This window comes from Xyrauchen texanus, chromosome 13 (genome assembly GCF_025860055.1).
Source record: "Xyrauchen texanus isolate HMW12.3.18 chromosome 13, RBS_HiC_50CHRs, whole genome shotgun sequence".
NCBI classification, from domain to species: domain Eukaryota; kingdom Metazoa; phylum Chordata; class Actinopteri; order Cypriniformes; family Catostomidae; genus Xyrauchen; species Xyrauchen texanus.
In genome coordinates, this window is record NC_068288.1 from 9,316,223 (window position 1) to 9,338,188 (window position 21,966).

Genomic DNA, 21,966 nt, shown 5'->3' on the forward strand with positions numbered 1-21,966 from the left:
AGGACAGACTCAATGACTGCTGTGTAGAACTGTATCAGCAGCGCCTGTGGAAGGTTAAACTTCCTCAGCTGGCGAAGGATGTACAACCTCTGCTGGGCCTTTTTCACAATGTAGTCGATGTGTATCTCCCACTTCAGGTCCTGTGAGATGGTAGTGCCCAGGAACCTGAATGACTCCACTGCTGCCACAGTGCTGTTTAGAATGGTAAGGGGGGACAATGTTGGGGTGTTCCTCCTAAAGTCCACAATCATCTCCACTGTTTTGAGCGTGTTCAGCTCCAGGTTGTTTTGACTGCACCAGACAGTCAGCCGTTCAACCTCCTTTCTATATGCAGACTGCTCTGACAGATTGCAGGAAGTGTTAATGTTTGTGTGAAATGAAGGACAGAGTGTGTGTGGGGTGTGAAATTGGGACTTTACAATCTGCAATAGAGCACATTCAGGTCGTCAGCCAGTCGTTGGTCCACCACAGGGTTGGGGGTAGGAGTCCTGTAATTAGTAAGTTGTTTCAGGCCACTCCACACTGAAAACTTGTTTTTCAGCTTCTCAGAGTATCTTCTTTTAGCCACTCTGATTTCCTTATTCAATGTGTTCCTGGCCTGATTATACAAGACTCTATCCCCACCCCTGTAAGCATCCTCTTTGGCATGATGAAGCTGTCTGAGTTTACCTGTGAACCATGGTTTATCATTGTTGAATGATAAAAATGTCCTAGTAAGGATGCACATACCCTCACAGAAACTGATGTATGATGTAACAGTATCTGTGATCTATTTGTTTTTTGCATTTATATAGACAAATTTATTTTCTTAGTTGTGATGGTTAAAATAAGCTTCAAATATGTTGAGTTAACAGTTACAATTTTAATTCAGATTCTTGAACAGACTCATTCGGACTCGGACTTGACTCGGACTCGGCCTGTTATGGACTCGGTCTTCAGTCTGACTCATCCCCTTTTGGACTCGGACTCAACGCGGACTAGATAGTTTAAAGACTCGGACTTGACTCGGACTCGACTAAGTTGGACTCAAACCCAACACTAGTATTTAGAAATACATAATGTCTTACAAGGCTTGCTGGGTGTGATTATTGAAGGGCACAAGCCATCCTTCAGGATTTCAGGAGCTGTCTGGAAAAGAAAAGTACAGCACAATTTACTACATGAACAGTCTCCCCGAAGCAATTAGGATTAAGTAAATGACCTACTGTATTTCTGGGTTGCTATCCCAAACTATAAACCGCTGTACTACCATGACCCATTGCAATAACTTCCAACACTTCTAACACCTCTCAGATTAAATGTAAATGTGTCTCAATGATCCAATAATTGAGTGTTCTGTATTTTGAAAATACCTCTGTGATGTGATGCCTATTCGTCCTCTCCAGAACTTACCTTGGATTTGTCAAATCCCTCTTTGCAGAATTGTTTGTAGTATTCCATATCATCTTTATTTCCTGTAGCCTTCACTAAAGTCATGAATTTAGTGGGACACCTCTCCACACAGATCTGCCATAATGAACAAGGCTGTGACATGTCTGTGACAAAAAGTGTAATTACACGGTCCTACTAAATGCATAATACAGGAAAAATACAATTTGAACCAAAAATCATAAGGACCCCATTAAATGGCTTGATAATTTTTTTTTCCTGTGTTGATGTATTTCCTTTCGAAACAGAAAGTTAGTGCATATCAAATCATAGCAATAATACCTATAAAATAGCCAATAGCCTTTATTTTTACACCACAGCGATGAACTATGATTTGATATGTTCTTTTGCTACTCAGAGGCAGGCGGTATTAGTGGGAGGGACATTCACATTCTAGAGAGTAATTTATATGACAAAAATATGGATTTCACCCATAAATGCAGGATGAGTCATCAATATGTATGGTCGATTTTCTTAAAAAGAGAATTTGAAAAGTGGGACCCACTTCATACTAGGTGACTAACTGCTATGTACTTAAGCATTTGATACAATATTCATATTATGTAAGTACATGTTGTTGCATTATACTGTACTTACATTAAAAGTGCCTGCATTTAATGACATCTGTAGATACACTGTTAAAATACACTCGTCTAACTCACCCTCATGCATCCCAGATGTGTATGACTTTCTTTCTTCAGCATAACAATAACAAAGACTTTTAGAAGAAAATTCTCAGCTCTGTAGGTCCATACAATGCAGGTGTGATCAGACATTTGTAGCTCCAAAAAACCATAAAGGAAATATACATGTAATCTATATGACTCCAGTGGTTAAATCCATATATTCAGAAGAGAAACAGATGAAAATGTAAGTCCCTTTTTTTATACTATAAATCTCTACTTTCACTTTTACATCTTAAAGTAAAAGTTAAAATGGAGATTTAGGGTAAAAAGGACTTAAATATTGATCTGTTTCTCACCTACACCTATTATATTGCTTCTGAAGATATGGATTTAAACACTGGAGTCATGTGGATTACTTTTATGTTTCCTTTATGTGACTTTTGTAGCTACAATATCTGATCACCATTGTATGGACCGACTGAGCGGAGATATTTTTCTAAAAATCTTTGTTTGTGTTCTGCTGAAGTAAGGCAGTCATACACATCTGGGATGGCATGAGGGTGAGTTAATGATGAGAGAATATTAATTTTTGGGTGAAGTATTCATTTAACCCTTCCCTAAACCTACACATACCTCAACCACAGTAGCAGTAAATGTGAATCTTGTCTGATTTTTGCAAAACAACATGTAGTTACACAATAAATACATTGTATTGTATGTATTTTAATGTTAGTACATAGTAGTTATAGACACCTAATATAAAGTGGGACAAAAGTGTATTAAGCACATAGATGGTCTCAAAGCTAACACACGTGAACTAAAATCAACAAAACACCAATTTTAATAATACTGGGGTCTTTCATTTATTAGTACAATCCTATATGTGTTTCAGTCAAACCTGAGTGGTAGGGCACTGAAAGTCAAGCAGCACCAGAGGACTGGCACACTTCATGATGTTGAAGTAGAACAGCAGAGGCTTTTTCCTGATTATTCAGACAGATTATGACAGAGACAACAGTCATGTCTGAGATATGTCTCAGTAAGTATGCATTTCACAATATACAAACCACAGAATTGCATTAAATGTCTGTCTGTGGAAACATGCCTGGGGAAGTTTGTAAAGGGATAATGTGGCTTTACTCACTCAAGAGGAGTGCCATCCTGCCCACAAAACTGACCCTTACTGTCTGTCGGGTAAATCACCTTACGGGGGTCACCCTGAGACCATGCTGTGGAATAAACATACATCACCTCTAAGCACTCCTGGTCATTTCTGCACATCTACACATAGTAGCATTGTGCATAGAAATGTGAAAAAGGAAAAGCTCAAATTTACCCAGAATCCCAACTGCGAAGTAGCCCAGCAAGGCCAAGATGAACAGGAAACAACAGAGAATATCTGTGCAGCCCCTGTTCACAAAGAAATGCAGACACATTCAGTTCTACAGTACAAAACTTGCCTTGGAAGTTTATGGAATTACATTAATCTGGTTCTAAAAAGTTTAAATTGTGGCAATGGTTTATGAATGTTACAAATGATTGGTCTTATAAAGATTCTGTCTCACCTGTTATAAATTGGGCCTTTAAATGTGGGGTCAAATTTCCTTGGCTCACCTGTAATGACATAAAAAACTAATTTATTCCAAGAAGAACTGTAAATTGCATGCATGTCCAGGAAACATGTCAGCAGTTTTGTCAGTGAGCATGTGTGTGTGTGTGTGAGCACATTTAATTCTCTGCTGCCCTATCTCTCAAATATGTTGCTGTTTTTTCAAAACCACATGTGTGGGTTGCTTCTGTTGTGATGAGGAGGATGTGCCATCATGCAAAATCAAGTAGCAAGGAAAAAAGCTGATTTTAGAGGGCATAGTTTAGCTGCCCCAGTCGGACACCAGTTACAAAGTGCCAAAGCCTTCTGAATAATTTCCAATGATCACTGAAATGTTGACTCAATTCAACAAACTGATTCTTTCCCTTTTCCTTGTAGAAAACACAAGGCGGATAGGCCCACATACACCCTGCAAAGCTTTCGGACTGACAACCGCATTTAAAGTAATATTCCGTGTTCAATCTGTGTGAAGCTCAATTGACAGGATTTGTGACAATGTTGATTACCGCAAAACTGAGGTTACAGCAAGGCACTTACAATGGAAGTGAATTGGGCCAATGTTTAATTTTCTAAAAGCACTTACATTCATTCTTCTGTTAAAATACATGTATTATTCAAACTATAAAGTTGTTTAAATCGTCGTTTTTGCCAAATTTACAGGGATTACAGGTTTTACATCATTGGGTTAGTCCATTGGGTTAGCCCGGGTACATGTACATATCTAAACATTTTGCACATTCTTATTCATTAGACTTAGAACTTAAGTCCTAATGTAATGATAAAGATCACTGAAAGTTCCACATTTAGGGTCAATTTATAATGGGAATGGTCTCAAAAGAGTCTCAGTCCCCAAAATATTTTTAGGGGGTACATAGGTAAATATAGTGTGCATGAAGAACATTTCAGATTTGAGACTCTTTTTTTTTAAGGGGAAGAGAAAGTTATTTTTTTTAACATTTCCACTAAAATTTCGGGTTGACTATCTCTGGTGGGGGACCGGATAGGAACCTGAAGTTTTCACAGATATACACTGGCGGCCAAAAGTTTGGAATAATGTACAGATTTTGCTCTTATGGAAAGAAATTTGTACTAATATTCAGCAAAGTGTCATTCAACTGATCACAATGTATAGTCAGGACATTCATAACGTAATAAATTACTATTACAACTTGAAAAAAACAAACTACAAAACTTAAACTACTTCAAAGAGTTCTCATCAAAAAATCCTCCACGTGCAGCAATGACAGTTTTGCAGATCCTCGGCATTCTAGCTGTCAGTTTGTCCAGATACTCAGGTGACATTTCACCCCACACTTCCAGTAGCACTTGTCATAGATGTGACTGTCTTGTCGGGCACTTCTCATGCACCTTACAGTCTAGATGATCCCACAAAAGCTCAATGGGTTTAAGATCCATAACACTCTTTTCCAATTATGTGTTGTCCAATGTCTGTGTTTCTTTGCCCACTTTAATCTTTTCTTTTTGTTTTTCTGTTTCAAAATTGGCTTTTTCTTTGCCATTCTTCCCATTAGGCCTCCTGAGTCTTCTCTTCACTGTTGTATATGAAACTTGTGTTGAGCGTGTAGAATTCAATGAAGCTGTCAGCTGAGGACATGTGAGGCGTCTATTTCTCAAACTAGAGACTCTGATGTACTTAACTTCTTGTTAAGTTGCACATCTGGGCTTTCCACATCTCTTTCTGTCCTTGTTAGAGCCAACCTTTGTCATTGAAAACTGTAGTGTACACCTTAGTATGAAATCTTCAGTTTTTTGGCAATTTCAAGCATTGTATAGCCTTCATTCTTCAAAACATGATTGACTATGAGTTCCCGTTATAAACTGACCCTAAAAGTGGAACTTTCAGTGATCTTTATCATTACATTAGGACTTAAGTTCTAAGTCAAAGGAACAAGAATGTGCAAAATGTTTAGATAGGTACATGTAACTTGTAATGTTCTCTAGAGATCCGTTTTGTTCCAAGGAGATAAGACCATCCTGAGCTGAGACAATAGCGTTTCCATAAACATCTGTATAACCAAAATTTGTCGTGCATCATGACACAAAGATGGCCACCGTGTTTAAATCAAGTAAAATAAAAATAAAAAACTGGTGGTTTTGCAATACTAATACATAGTGTTAATCTCTCAAAGAAAATTCAGAAAATTAAAAACGGTCAAGCAACCTATGTTGGGACACTTGAGATGGATCAGCCCATTAAATCATCATTGCAAATAAGTTGTAAAATTGGATATAACTTTACACAGAAAAGGTTAGTAAGCAATTTTATCACACTAAAATCATGATAACATAAATATAGTCTTGTGGCAATACTTTTGAAACAGTATTTTAACTCTTACAGATTGGCCCCATACACTTCTATTGTAAGTGCCTCACTGTAACCAAGATTTATTTGGGTTTTTTTTTTTTAAGAAAAGGAGGGACAAGTTGAAATAAACTTTTGTGGTAATTAGGGCTGTCAATTGACTAAAATTTGTAATCTAATTAATAACATGATATGGAGATTAATTAATCTCAATTAAGCGCATATATTAATATTTGCTGAGAAAGCCCCTCAAATAAAAATGATACAATCTGCAATGATTAAATAATTATAAATAGTTATACATTTAAATAATTATAAATATAATATATTTGATAAAAAATAATTCAGATAATTCAAATGCATTGCATTATTGTGGCAGAGGAGTAAAGCATTAATAAGACAAAAAGTTGCTTTAGAAGGCAATATATTTATTTCCATATTGAACACAAACCTATCATTCGCATTAAATCGACAGCCCTAGTGGTAATCACTATTATGAAACAAATGCTGTCGATAGAGCTCAACTTCTATTGAACCCAGAATAATCCTTTAAATGCAAAAATTGAATCCCCTAAATATAATTCGTTCTCACAACTAGCAGCTGTAAACAAGAAACATGGACGCCAACAGGACATCAACAGGTTTGGTTCTATTTTTGACCAATGTTATCTAGAACAATGAGACATATTATCATCCGGCAATTGTTAGTAAACTGCCACTGACAGAGACACTGTGCTTTGTTAATGCCTTTTAAGCCCCTGTTTTTAAATACTGGGTTTCCCCTTGACCACAGAGCTGGTACGAGCAAATACGTTGGGGAAAGACACTGTCAAAATCTGCAAATTATTTAATGTACCAGGTAGATGCAATTGTCTACACCTTTCAGGACTGAATTCTGAGTGTAGAGAATGGGACTAAGCAGTCAAAAGACGAGTGACAACCATAAGTAGCGCCAATGTGTACATGGTCAGAGTTAAAAGAGTGTTAGCTGGAGCCCAGAACTTTTAGGCATACAGTATTTAGAAGATGTTGTGGAATTTTCAACTAACTGGTCGTTGTCTTCAGTCATGTGTGCAATACCTCACTCGCTAAACTCAGCCAAGTGTGAATTTGGCAAAGGTACAGTATCTATTTGGGGAAGCGGGTTGGGCAGAAGGAAGCACATCCTGTGATGGATAAAGTAAATGTTATGAAACTCCCAAAGCCTAACATAAAGCTTGTTCTTCAAAGATTACAACTACAGGAACCTTTATACAGTACTGTAACTTTTCCATTGTAGTAGCCACCCTTACTAATCTGTTGCATTCAAACAACACTTTTGTATGGTCTTACTTTGGCCTAGGTTTATATCTGTACACCACCGCAATCTGCTCCAAACAATTGCATTATAATTTGTTTTATAGTTTCTAGTCTTTTTTCACAGTGTAATTCATTACACCAACATCTTTGTATCTGTCCAGTTAATGTTTCATTTTTACTCACTTTCGTAGGTTTCATAGTTTCAACTTTTATTTTCTTCATCAGTACTTACATACAAAAGTGTTTGATAAAGTCCAATGAACTTACAACAGCAGGTTGTAACTTTGAAAACACTTTGATTTGAACTCTTTGAATACAAGTATGACAATTTTAATTTTACTTATAAATTCCTTACAAATTACACAAATAAAACTGTAACAACATCAAAAATATCAAAACTATTACAAATGACCCAAGTTTAGCCATGAAACTCAATGTGGTGTAAGATGATAAGTTCTTTGAACTTGTTATCTGTTAACCAATTAGCTCACTCACATGTGACATTTAGCCAATCGGCTCGATTTGTGTATGCTGATTGGACCTTTGACATGTTATCAGGTAGCCAATAAACTTGCATCACTCTTTGCCAAATATTTCAATTGCTCAGTTTTGATAAGCTGGTTTCAGAGCAGCCCTCTGTGTGTTTTTCTCTGAAACCCACCTCCACCCCAGCTCCACTCGTCTAGATCTACTACATTGCGATTGTTGTATGTCTATTTGTGCAGCAGCAGCAGTCGACAAGGTTAACTCAGTATGACTGTGTATTTTTTAGCAGTAGCAATTCTCAGTACATGCTCTGCATCAGCAGCAGCTTAGCAGATCTAGTCCACCAAGATCAATATACTTTCTGTATTTCATACCCACATTAACATTCAACATTTTTATGAGAGTTGTCATGGCTGAAATCCAAAAGTGCATTACATTTATTTTTGAAGCAAGGTGCGAATACCAACACCTAAGCATTTTTTGTGCATTAATTAAAAAACTTAATTTAAAACAGAAACAAATGTCCTGTGTGTATTTGTAGGTTGTCTTGTAAGTTTTCACTGCAGAGCATAGATTTCATAACATGGCTAAATGATACATAGAATAATTCTTATTTGTTTAAAATATTTTTTATAATGTCTTGATTGTAATTTATGTTTCATACAAATATAGAGAACGTACATGAGAATTTAGGAACATAAGTAATTATGCACTAGATATTGCTGTTGGCTGATTTGTAATGTAATCAAAAATATAAAACGCTACCCCCTTCGGCATATTGTGGTGCCATTTTATGGCCCGTTCTGCATAATGCAGCGGCTCATTTCAGCTTAGTCCCGGTTATATATATATATATATATATATATACTGAGCCGGATTATCCATAAGGGCATTGGGCCAGTGCCCAGGGGCACCAACCATTCACAACCACTAGGGGGCACCACATGACACAAGCTTTAAAAATATTTTTCAGTAAATTGTTATATTATTAACTTGAAATTCTTGAAAGACCATACATAACTTGTTTATGAACACTAATTTAACAATAACAATAATAATAATAATAAATTATAAATAAATGAAGATTACATGACCACTATCACTCCCCTCCCCAATCTGTCACAGTTGAGTTGGTCCACAACAATTACGCACAAATGTGTCATTTTTTTAACGGCTACTACAGAAAATGAATCAAAATCCAAAATGGACAGACGGCAATTGAGTGGTTTCAGCAAAAGAAGATTAAAGAAAGAGAAGGATGCTAGACGTTTAGCTACAATAAAAAATGTTCCAGGGATCGAGAAATTTTTTGTTAAATCACTAGTTTTTGGGAGAACACGGAATTGCAGACACCAGCAGCACTAAGTCTGACACCGCTGGCGCTGCTAGCGGGGAGATGCAGCAGCTGCTAATGTTAGTCAGGGCGTCGGTGATGACCGCCAGGCGAATGAGGATATTCTCCTTGTCCTTGGGGAGACAGGAGCGAGGAAGACTTCGGGTGAGGAAGAGGACATTAATGAAGATAAATATTAGGGGTGGGACGGTACATGTAAGTTATTCATATTGAACCGAAACGGTACGGGCGTCACGTCTCAGTGCACGAATTTACACGGAGAATACACGGTATAAAAATAAATAAAACTAAATAGCGATACATATCGCTCTATTTCGCATAATGAACAGTCTGATCAAGATTGCAATGCTGGAGTGTGTGTGTGTGTGTGTTTGTGTGTGCGCGCGTGATCGAACTTTTTTTTTTTTGGGAGGGGGGGGCTTTTGAGGTATAGTGCCCAGGGGCACCACACTGTCTTGATACGGCCCTGTATATATATATATATATAATGTTGTGTGTGTTTGTACACATATACTGTATAGACACACCCCTGTGTGTTATGCTGTGGCTACGCTAAACTACACTAGTAAACATACAGACGTTGGTTTGCAGCGTGCAGTCTATGTGCCATTTACAGTTTTCTTTATTGAGTTGCCATCCATTTAGAGTACTCATCAGTGAACCAGACAGATGCACTAAGCAATCCACAAACAGCTCCCTAATGACCCTTACTTTCGAGAGTTCTCCAAACAACCACAGTGTCCAGCATTTCTCACTGAAGCTCTTTACTATGGTGCTAAATATATACAGTAAATAGCTTTAACAACCTAATTATAGTGTGCATTATTCACTGGATTCAAAGTAGTCAAGCAAGTTATCAAATCTATTTTTTATATTTTGTTAATACCAACAGATCAGTCTATACCTCTCTAAAATGGTGTGATTGGTTCTGAAGTGATATAACAACAACTTCACAATATAATTAATACTAAATGCTCTGAAAATAACTTATAAATGGGAAAATTTACCAAACCTTGTTTTCCATGTGCTCCCCTTCCCATCTCTTCCTCCGAATTTCTTTTAAGTATTCTTTTTAATAATGTTTCAGTATTTGTTTAGTTATCTTCTCTAAAACTTCTCACCACTTCCGACATCTGCTTGAAACATGACAGGAAACTAGTCATGTATTGCTTCCTTAGTTTTACGCATTTACTCTTCTTCACTTGAAAAGTACTTCCTTAACTGTAAATGTATGGTATATTTGCATATAATACTGGGGTTATAGAGATTTAAGAGGCAGTAAAATAATGATTTTTTTTTCTCTTTAAAGTAAATTAATTTTCTTACATTTACTTATTTATACCAAGAGACATTAATCAGGACCAATCAGCTGTGAGAAATGTGGCAGTCACTCCCCCCTGTATCTCTCACTCCAATTTAAAGTGCATAACAAAGAAGCAATTTTAAAAATCAACAAAATTAGCTGTTTATAATGATTTCTTTGCGAGAAATATACTTTCGGCAGTCTTATTTAAGCATCAGCATTTTATCTAAAGACACACAATTTTTCCCACACTGGCCATAACGTGAAAAAATAAACCTAAAATAATTACATAATAACAAGTAAAAAAGATTCATACAATGCATATCAATTATGACCAATCCTAATTTTAACATGTAAAAAATTAAAAAAATTCATGAAAAGTGTGAATGTATTTCACATGAAGTTTAATAAAAGCACACTGGCACAACAAATAAATTTTTATGGTGTCGTATTGATAGAATAATAGATTTTTTTTAGATAGATATTTTTACTCAATCATCATGTGCTACACTGGCAGATTTTATCGTTCCACACCTTCTCTGTGTTTACAACAGCGTCTCCCGCTCAATGTGTTTCATACGTCGATGGGGGAGAATACGGTGAAGGATGCCGCGACTGCCCCCCACCAGGAGTTTGGCCCCCGCTGCCGTGGGCCCTGGGGCTTAAGCCCTGGTAAGTCTGTGTGTTAAAAGGCCCTGAATGTGACATTAAAGCCAATTTGAGACTTTTAACATATTTCATGATATTGTTTAACTGTATTTTATATTTAAAAATTGTAGATATTGACTTATATTACCTCAAATTAAAATATATATATATATATATATATATATATATATATATATATATATATATATATATATATATATATATATATATATATATTTTTTTTTTTTTTTCCCCACCTGTAAACTAATGATATATAAATTTAAAATGTCTGAAAATTGATTTTGGTGGTATTAAAGGGTACACTTACCCTATATGTCATACCGGGGTTAGAATGATATAAGATGCAGTAAAATATACAATTATAGGCACATGAATTTCATTATAGGTGCACTTAATAACATTTCTGTTTACGTTGCGATGACACCAATGCAGCATCATTAAATTAAGCCAGATTCAATCCAAGAGCTTGTCATTGTGGTCAATTCCGACTGCAGTGAACACATTGCTTTATGATGACATGTCAGTTGTTGATGTCAATGGGGAAAATTGCTGTCCATTTGTCTTTACATGCAGTTCAATTAAACAAAATCCAGGTTACCATTTTTCTGCCTCCTGGTCAATGCAGAAAAAGTAGATGTCAGGCACAATGTACCACTTAATACCAAATAAACCCTTCCATGCACGTGACAACTGTGCAGTTAAAGGTAGTGATCAAATGCAGCAGGATATCTGGGGGAAATTACAAATCAAGCAATTGGCTTGAGCTTCTCAGCATAGTTTTAATAAAGGCTATCTGTAGTGCACAGCTGCTGTTTATGTGGAAAAGCATGTTTCTGTGTTATCACGTTGCTCTGTCTGTCCCACTGATTGTGCATTTATTTTCAAGCTTGATTCCAATCACACACTTTGGACCCTGTTTCAAACTGACCTTTTCAGCAAAGTCACGTGATCTCCAGACACAATAGGGGCAGTGATATTTGAGATGCCTCTGTACTGTAGTTATCAGGGGTTTGCAATGTTGTACGATTGCTAGGCAACTAGAGAAAAATGTATCATTGGCATTCATGAATCAGCCCTATAAACAATTAGTGTTTACACCTTGAGGCAGCCTAATCTCACAGTGAAATCAGAAAGAGTAGACCGACTTTTCTTTTGTCAAAATTGGTATACGTTGACTGAAATTTCGAAACACTGCCCCAGTTGCCGATCCTAGGATACCCACATTAACAATCGAAAACATCATGCCGACTTCACATGTGATCATGTTGCTTGAGGGGGCACTTCGCATATAAGCAGAGTTTGGAAAAGCATAATATTCTACACTTACTATTAACTATTTAGTAGGATTAGCATGTAGTATGCTATTCCAAACACAGCACTAGTCAGAGATTTACTATAAGGACCTCTGGTGTTCTTTAATTGAAAACTAGTTTACAGAGCAAAAGGAAGTTGACAATTAGTCATTTGTAAGAATGTCCTTCAGTCTAACTGCATTCACCGACTCCTGAAAATCATGTTACAACTTGTTCTCAGCAAACCAACAAAATCGGCAATGTCATGAAAAAACCCAAAAGCAGAATTTAAAAAACCTTTAACAAAAGAATTCAAGAATTCAGCTGGACTTCAAAAACATCTCTAGAAACATGAGTTCTAAAAAGTCTGATAAGAGTCTTGTTCAAGCGTGTTTACTTTACAAGCTTGCTTGTATGAATGTTCCGGGTTCATTTCAAGTAGAGCTCAATGGATTTGTGGCATAATGTTAATTTTCACAAAATAATTATTTTGACTTGTCCTTCCTTTATTTAATAACAAGCAAAAATCGAGTTTACATGGTGTCCCAATTAATTAATCGCAATTAATTGCATATACAAATATTTGCTGAGAAAGCCCCTCATATAACAATAATTCAATATATAATGATGAAATAATTATACAGCTATCTTTTAAACAAAATATATATATATATAAGAAAAAATATTCAGATAATTATAATGCATTACATTCTTGTGGTAGAAGAGTTAATCATTGTTAAGACAATACAAAAAGGGGCTTTAGAATACAATGTATTGTTTACTACCATATTATTGAACATAAGACAATCATTGGCACACAGTTCACAGCAATCCATTTTTTTTATGAGGGCTTGTTTAAGGACCGGTCAATGTACACCTGCGTCAGACATGCTTGTGTAGCGTCTCCGCGACATAAACATACAATCTTTAGGTCACTGTATCAAGTTAAATATAGTAACGGATGTCTGTGTTGTGTGTCTGCTGGATGGTTGTTTTCTTCTCTGTATAAACTGCACATTGCCGTACAGCTGAAGTTTCACTTACTGCCCTCTGGAGTAAACAGGTGGTATTACAAGCTTCCATTTCTCAGGAATCTGTTTTATTACGGTCCGGGGTCATTGTGATTAATTGCGTAAATTTTTTTAATGCGTTATTTTTTATCAAATTAATCGCACTGAATTAATGCGTTAAATCGGCAGCCCTAGTTTTAAGGCAATATGGTGTCATGGTTAAAATCAGTTATAACTTGACACATAAAAAGGTTAGTAATTGATTTTATCACATTAAATTGATGTTAAGACACATATTAAGTCATGTGACCATACATTGAAGTGACTATTTTAACGTTTATGGATTGGCCCCATTCACCTCCATTGTGCCTCACTGTAACTCAGATTTTTTCTTCTGAGTGAGGACTAGTAAATATTTGTGGTAATATACCACAAATGCAGTTGACTGAGCTTAACTTGTATTGAATCCGGAATATTCCTTTAATCAAAATGTTTTGCCATTTAGCAGTCTTAATTAGGGGTAGGCGGATCGATCCTATAATGTATTGATACTTCCAATACGGATGTTGTATCAAAAATACAGATCATCACACAAAAATATCGGTTCTAAAAAATGTATTTTTAAACTAAGGATATTATTTGGTTACCATGAGGATGAACAATAATGATAGGCTTCAAAGTGAAATAAAAAGGATTAAGCCATATTAGCACATACTTGTACAGGATTAGAAATATTTCTTCTTCCACTCATCTTAACATGCATGCTGAATGACACAAGCAGACAAGCGCTTGCACCGTCATAAGGCTTGTTCAAACAAGAGGGATCAGTGCCTTGGAAAGGTAATGATTGTAAATTTATGCTAAAATAAAAACGTATCTAAAGGTGACATTTCTTATAATGAGTTTGTGTAATTGTTATTAATAAATAATTATAAAAATAGGTAACCATGGTTTTACTAAAGTAATATTGTAGTAGTAATCATGGTTAAACTATAGTTACTGCAGTGAACCCACGGTACATTTTTGTAAGGGTAAACAAAAGAGAAGTCTAATAATTTTCTGTTTAGCTCACAAATGTAAAAAAAAATTAAATAATGACTTGAATCATGACAAAATAATATTTTAAATTACCCATTTTATCCAAAGAAACCGCAAAAAAATAAATTTAATAGAAGTATCGATATTGGTATCAATGATATTGGACTTTAAATTATTGGTATCAGATCGAAAAGAAAATAAGTGGTATACCCATCCCTAGTCGTAATGCCCTCGCAAACACGTACCTTGGTTTAACTGTTGTAACACTAACTGTAGTAAATATGACAGGGCCTGGAACAACATTTGTATGGGTGGATACCTTCCAGTGTTGGGTAAGTTACTCTAAAGAGTAATTAATTATTAACTACTAATTACATCTTCTACAGTGTAGTTAGATTACTGTACTAATTACTCAGAAAGATTACTGAAAAGTAATTGCACTACTTATTACTAATTACTTTCTAAAACCCTGATCAACCTCGACCAGATGAAACATACAAAGATAAACATGAAACTATTCTTTTAACTCTCAAATAAATCATATAAAATCTAATAAATTATTCATGAACTGGCCAAAGAATTTAAAGGGGCTGCATTAAATTAGAAAACATACATTTGAACATAAAATGTTAAATTTCGATTTTAAATTCATATTGTTTTATATAGAATTGTTGAATAGTCTATACAGTATATAACACAATTACATCAGAAGTAACTGTAATTAAATTACTGAAAAATTAATAGTAATCCCTTACTTACCTTTTTCCAGTGAAAAAGTTATTTAATTACAGTAATAAATTACTTAGTAATGCATTACACACAACACTGGTCCCCTCTCCCCATGCCAAATGAGATGGGAATTAACTTTATTTCTACTAGTTTCTAAATGTGTTTGTATGTATACACACCTATCATTGAGTCCTTCATAGAAAACACATTCTGTAAATGTATCCATGGTAATGGGAGAGTCATCCACGGCTTTCTTGTGGTTACTATGGTCTCATTGGAAATACCACACAGGTATTCTAGTACTACGGTAATACTACTATTAATACTAATACTAATAATACTAATAAATAGACCTATAATATTTGCCTTCTTTGAATTATCTTAACAAATCTTACATTTAGTCAACCCACACTAGTTTTGGCAAACCTAACTAGACAAGTTCAGCAACGCCACTGAATAATGCAGATATTTAAAACACACTTCAATTCTCATGATATACTTTAATAGGCGCAATTCATGGCAGCATTCATTAAAACACTGACAGCTCTATTTAATTGGTGTAACATTAACGGAATGAGAAAAGTAATGAGCAGTTCTGTTTACATTTATATCAATCTGAGCAAACAAACATATGATGATCGCAGTGATTATTGACTGTGAGTAAATGACACACCATGTGTTTCAACACATGGCACCGCCTCTTGTTTTCTGCTTGTATCCGCAATTCCGCATAGACCGATCAAATGCACTGCTTTAATTTATGCGCATAGGTTTTAGGTCGACCACCGGTGGAGTCTGCATTCTCCTTCTTCATCATCATCATCATCAAAATCCGCAAGACCCACGCCCCAAGTCATTGTTTTCCATCCCTTCCACTCTCAAGAGGAGGAACCCTTTAAAATTGAAAACCTCTCACCATATTTGGACTCTGGATTTTTCTCCTCCGGCTCCATGGCAAAGAAACGTTGCAAACTTGTAGCAGTGACTTAAATCTCGAGCAGTATCGTCGTTGCTTAATATTGTATTAAGGAATTGTCCATCAGTCTCATTGACTCCGCTACAACTGAGTGTATGTACATTATAGCACACGCATGATGAGGTGTTTCGTTTTTCCCATGAGAGCGTGCGAGGACTAAATCCACCAATAAGGGGACAGGAAAAGATGACAGACAGTCGTATCAGCCAATGAAACGTAAACGCTCCTTCACTGAAGTCTACTGACGTTTGAAACGGCAACAAATCACAATTTCAGTTTGCCTATGTTTAATTGTAAAATACTATAATAACAGACCAATGGATCATTTAACACTGATATTTAATCACTAATGTTGTTCGATTTTAATGAGGTCCCACTTATGACGAGAACTTGTTGTGAACTTGTTGTATTTACCCACTGTGAGGAAAATTATCTGGAAATGGAAACAACATGCAGTTTCTACCAGTCTTTGCCTGTGGTTAGAAAATATTCATGCAGTTCAATGTAAAACTAGGACGGTTCCTAGAAATACCAATTAGAAATTGCGTAGCAAATCTGATACGCTCTAATTCTCATGAATAATGTAATAAACATTATCACGTTTCACACACAATGACAAAGTTGTGCAATTTCTTGTTAGGCTCTGCCTGAAATCCCCCCTTTACCAAATCATTTGGCAAAGTAAAAATAAATATTACAAACAAATAATTAAATAAAGAGAAATAAATGATCTGTAGGCTACTATATGTCTGGACATTCTCCCCCCATTAGTTTTCACTCTGCCTCTTAGATAAAATGAATATATTCACTTTCTGCAAATGGGCTGTAAGGTCTCGCAGACTTTGAAAACATATGTTTAATATACGCTTGAATGTGTGGGCCCCACAGTTTATACAAGGCCCCCTAACTAGGGCCCTTTGACTATGAGAGCCCCCAGCCCTGTTCTAGGACCCTTTTGCATTACTGTTTCAAATAATATTTCTTGAGGCACTTTTTAAACTTTTGATGCATATCATATTTGATACATGACTTTCTAAAGCCTCTACATCATCAACATGATCAAGACTTTGCTGAAAACCCTGTTGTATGCAATGCTGTAGATTTCTACTGCCTCCTGGTGAAAGTTCCCAGCATGCTCTTGGAAGTAGAAGACCTTGTAATATTATTTCCTAAATGGCTACCTTCATATTGTGATGCACTCATCTATTTAATGTGCAATCTTTGCTGACTTTGATAAAGTAAAATGAACAATAATGTTTATATTGTCACTGATATTTCAAAATTAGAATTTATTGAATTGAAGCATCATGTGCTTAATTGCTTACTTAATATGATTTTACATCAAAAGTGGTTTAAATAGGGTTTAAAAATACATTTTGAGACAATTATTTAATATGTTTGGCTTTATAGGGTTAAGCTTTATGCATTGTATGAAAAGTGCTGTCGAACAACATCTATAATACAATTCAATGCTACAACTGCAAGCTTGCCCTACATTACAAAAAATAACTTGGCTTAAGTGGTTGGGGAAAAGAAGATATTGATATTTTATTTTGTGTGGTACAAAAGTACTGATTACATTAGATAGTCTAAACGAAGTCTAAATGAAGTTGTGATAGTCTAAACGAAGTAAATATTATGGGAGACCTTAATATAGATTGGAAATCATTACAATGTTCTTCAAGAAACAAGCTTTACTCTGTAACAGAGGCATGTGGCTTGGAACAACTTGTGACCGATCCTACTCGAATATGCTGTAGGAGTGATGGATCTATAACATCTACTCTAATTGACCATATGTTTACAAATTCTGGTGATTTCTGTAGCAAAGCTATATCATTTCCAGTTGGCTGTAGTGATCACAATTTAATAGTAGTTGTGAGGAAAACTAAAGTTCCTAAGGGTGGACATAGTATAATTGTAAAAAGATTATATAAACAGTTCATTGAAGATGACTTTATAAGGGATGTCCGTAGTATTTGTTGGGATGAGGTCCTGATAAGTGACAATCCTGATGATGCTGTTAAAGCCTTTAATAACTTGTTTTTAGAAGTAAGTGATAAAAATGCCCCTTTAAAAAAGAGAACAGTGTGGAAAGTTAGAGCAGGGTGGATTGATAATGAACTAACGGAGTGTATGCTAGAGAAGGATGAGGCTAAAAAAGTGGCAAATATTTCTAGTTATGAATCAGATTGGCAAATATCGAAAGTTGAGAAATTATGTATCTAAATTAAACATAAAGAAAAAGAAATTGTATTATAAAAATGTTATTATAAATGAGAAGTATGACAATAAGAAATTATGGAATGTCTTAAACAAGATGTTGGGAAGGAAAGTTAAATCTATCCCAGCATTTATTGAATCAGAGGGTTATTTTATTACAAAGACAATGGATATTGCCAATCATTTAAATAATTATTTTTGTGATAAAATCAATAAACTAAGGGGTGATATGGAACAAACTGAAAATATAAAAGCAGAGGTCTTAATAAAGAACAGCATTATGCAGGAAAAGAACTGCAATTTTCAGTTTGGTAATGTTACAGTGCAAAAGGTAGAAGAATTACTATTGGAATGTAAGGAAAAACCATCTGGTATGGACAATATTGAGTCTAAGTTGTTTAAATCTGTTGCTAGTTTAATTGCTGTCCCTATTACTCATATTTAAAATTTGAGTCTAAATATAGGGGTTTATCCTCAGGCTTGGAAAACAGCCAAAATTGTACAATTACCAAAAAATACATCTTCAACTTTCTGTGGACCCAACTGTAGACCGATTAGTCTGTTGCCTGCGTTAAGTAAAATTATGGAGAAGGTTGTTGTGGAACAAATTCAAAAATATTTTTCCGATCATGATTTAAATACAGAATTTCAACATGCCTATAGAGCAGGTCATTCGACCACCACTGCTATGGCTCAAATGACAAATGACTGGCTAATAGCATTAGATAATAAAAAGTTAGCAGGAGCTGTACTGTTAGATTTTAGCTCTGCTTTTGATTTGATTGATCACAAATTTTTACTAAGCAAATTGCACTGTTATGGTTTCAGCTCAACAGCAACAATTTGGTTTCAAAGTTATTTAGGAAATAGGAGGCAAACTGTTTTTTTCAATGGACGTTTTTCACATGAAAGAGCAGTTGACTGTGGTGTACCACAGGGAAGTTGTTTAGGGCCACTCCTGTTTTCTATATATACAAATGACTTGCCATTAGTCTTAAAGAAAGTAAAAATAGCTATGTACGCTGATGACTCGACTATCTATTCATCTCACAAAACTACTGAAGACCTTGAAATTGTGTTATTGGAAGAACTAAAGGCTGTAGCAGAGTGGGTTACAAATAATAAGCTAGTCTTAAATAGGCAAGACAAAAAGTATTGTTTTTGGTACCAGACACATGTTGTTGAGTGAACCCAAATTGAATCTAGTTATTAAAGATATGTATGTTGAGCAGGTACTACAGACGAGGCTTCTGGGTATCGAAGTCGACAACCACTTATCATGGTCCAAGCATATCAGTATAGTTGTGTGCAGGATGTGCAATGGTCTTTTTATGGTGAGAAGGTGTTCTCACATGCTGCCTTTTAACATGAGGGCAGATGTTATGAAATCACTTGTTTTGTCACAGTTGGATTATTGCTCAGAGGTTTGGTCATGTGACATATATAACAGATTTACAAATGGTCCAAAATAGAGCAGCGCGATGTGTACTTCAGTGTCCATTTGAAACTAATGTGAACTGGATGCATAACACACTGTCCTGGTTAAAGGTAAAAGAAAGATTTACAGTTTCCTTGCTAAATTTAACAAGGAACATTATTTTAACTAAATTACCAAAAGTACTTTATTGTAGGCTATACTTTAGTTCTGATGAGCACCATTATGCCACTAGACATGCTACAGAGGGTAGGTTTATACTACCCAAAGTAAAAACAAATTATGGAAAGAGAACTATGTTGTATAAAGCCATGTCCGGTAGGAATACTTTGCCCAGAGACATTGTTAATGCACACAGTAAACATCAGTTTAAAGTCCTTTTAAAAAGGCATTTGATCATAAATTAAAATGTATTGCGAATGGTAAATTGTTATTCCACTATAAATTCTTGCTTACAGTATCATGGCCAAATTGTATTTTTGTAACAAAAGATTATTTCATATCTTAGAATTATGACTAAACTAGGTCTTGTGTATATGGGTGTGTGTTTGGATTTGTATGTAGGTATGTGTGAGTAGGGGTGTTGTGTTTTTAATCTTTGTTGCATTAGTGTTTTGTTTTGCAAAATGTGATGCATTGAATATTGGTGTAAAAGTCTTGTAAGCGGCATGTTGGATTGTATCGACTCCAGGAAGAGTAGCTGCTCGTGTGCAGCTAATAGAGATCGAAATAAATAAAATAAAATAAAATAAAAATTAGATACAGGGGTTACCTCTCCCCCATCCCCCCACAATCTATGCTCCTGCATCTTTATGTCAGATTGTCAAAAATGTATATAATTATGTAGTTTAAAATTATATTTGAGGTTATTGTAGATGAAAAATATCTATGTGTGCACATGCCTGGGTACTAGGGTGACTCTTAATATACAATTTTAGGTATGAATGCATGACGCACCCACTTAAAAGTTGGAATGACAAAAATGTCATATTTATATGTAAAATAGTTGCATATTAGGAAACATTTCATAACTGCAGTTGAGTAACCATGCATAGACCGGGACAATTCTTTTAACACAAGTACATTTTAATTATAGCCTGAGTTATATTTTAAGATATTCCTCTAAAAATCTTTGTGTTCTGCAGAAGAAATAAAGTCATACATATCTGGGATGGCATGAGGGATAGTAAATGATGAGAGAATTGTCCTTTTTGGGTGAACTATCCCTTTAAATCTAGTATTTGTAGTGTTGTGGAGGAAATATCTTTTTAAATTACATTTCTACATGACTTGTGTACAGATAGCATAAGAATACATTTGTTTTGTGCAACGATATATATATCTGAATGATTTTTACCATGCAGAATCCAGTTGGTTTGGAGTTCATGCAGAAGAAGATGCTAACAAAGATTACGATTTGACTGCAGTCCTGTTTACAGCTGGGTAGACATATTGACAAAAAGTAGTGAGTCATTGACAAATTGCTTACATAATCTGCTGTCAGTTTTCTCAGCTTTGTGTAAAATTTGCCTGGTTAAATGTTTTACAAGCAGTTTAAAACATTAAGAAGAGTTCAGAGCATTTTATTTATGACAGTCCATTGCCCTATGGTGTATTCAAATCTAATTTGAATACACCATAGCTCAAATATTAAAATACAATTCTGTAGCTCGCTACACTTTCGAACACGACTCTTTAACAGGTACACACCAGAAATGATCTCCATGCTGAAGAGGAACTCGTGTGGTAAGGCCCTGGACATGGCATAGCAGACAAGTATCACATAATATCATCACATCATTAGGCTCCATAGTCATGAACCTGGAAGCTGTCAACGCATGCGAAGGTAAGAGGATGAGGCAAGAAGGGTTACAAATTGAAAGCTAGACATTTGGCCAGCAGAGGTCAGTGTAGGCTTCACTTTGAGGATCAATTTGCTTGCAGAGTCATGGAAGGTGTTTGGTTATGACAACAGTGATAATAATCATTTTTGCTTAAAGGAATAGTTCAGCTAAAAATAAAAATTCTCCCATTATTTACTCACCCTCATGCCGTCCCAGATGTGTATGACTTTTTTTCTTCTGCAGAACAGAAACATTTTTAGAAGAATATTGCAGCTCTTTAAGCATTCAATGCAAGTAAATGGTGAGTGACAATTTTGGAAGC

General features: G+C 35.4%; 1 protein-coding gene across 3 annotated transcripts in view; it reads right to left on the reverse strand.

The window, feature by feature from the left end:
* Positions 1–16,249, reverse strand: part of LOC127653626 (choline transporter-like protein 2) — a 30,891-nt gene extending 14,642 nt beyond the window's left edge. For 2 of the 3 annotated variants that reach the window (XM_052140364.1, XM_052140362.1), the window contains exons 1-7: positions 16,083–16,249; positions 3,620–3,668; positions 3,391–3,464; positions 3,199–3,283; positions 2,953–3,037; positions 1,393–1,506; positions 1,068–1,128 (exon numbers count right to left, since the gene is read on the reverse strand). In XM_052140364.1, coding sequence (XP_051996324.1) covers positions 1,068–1,128; positions 1,393–1,506; positions 2,953–3,037; positions 3,199–3,283; positions 3,391–3,464; positions 3,620–3,668; positions 16,083–16,119 — 505 coding nt within the window. In that variant the 5' untranslated portion in view covers positions 16,120–16,249. Of the gene's footprint in view, positions 1–1,067; positions 1,129–1,392; positions 1,507–2,952; positions 3,038–3,198; positions 3,284–3,390; positions 3,465–3,619; positions 3,669–10,137; positions 10,263–16,082 lie in introns of those variants that run through there. The other variant, XM_052140363.1, reaches the window with a different exon arrangement.
* Positions 16,250–21,966: the final 5,717 nt, after the last annotated feature.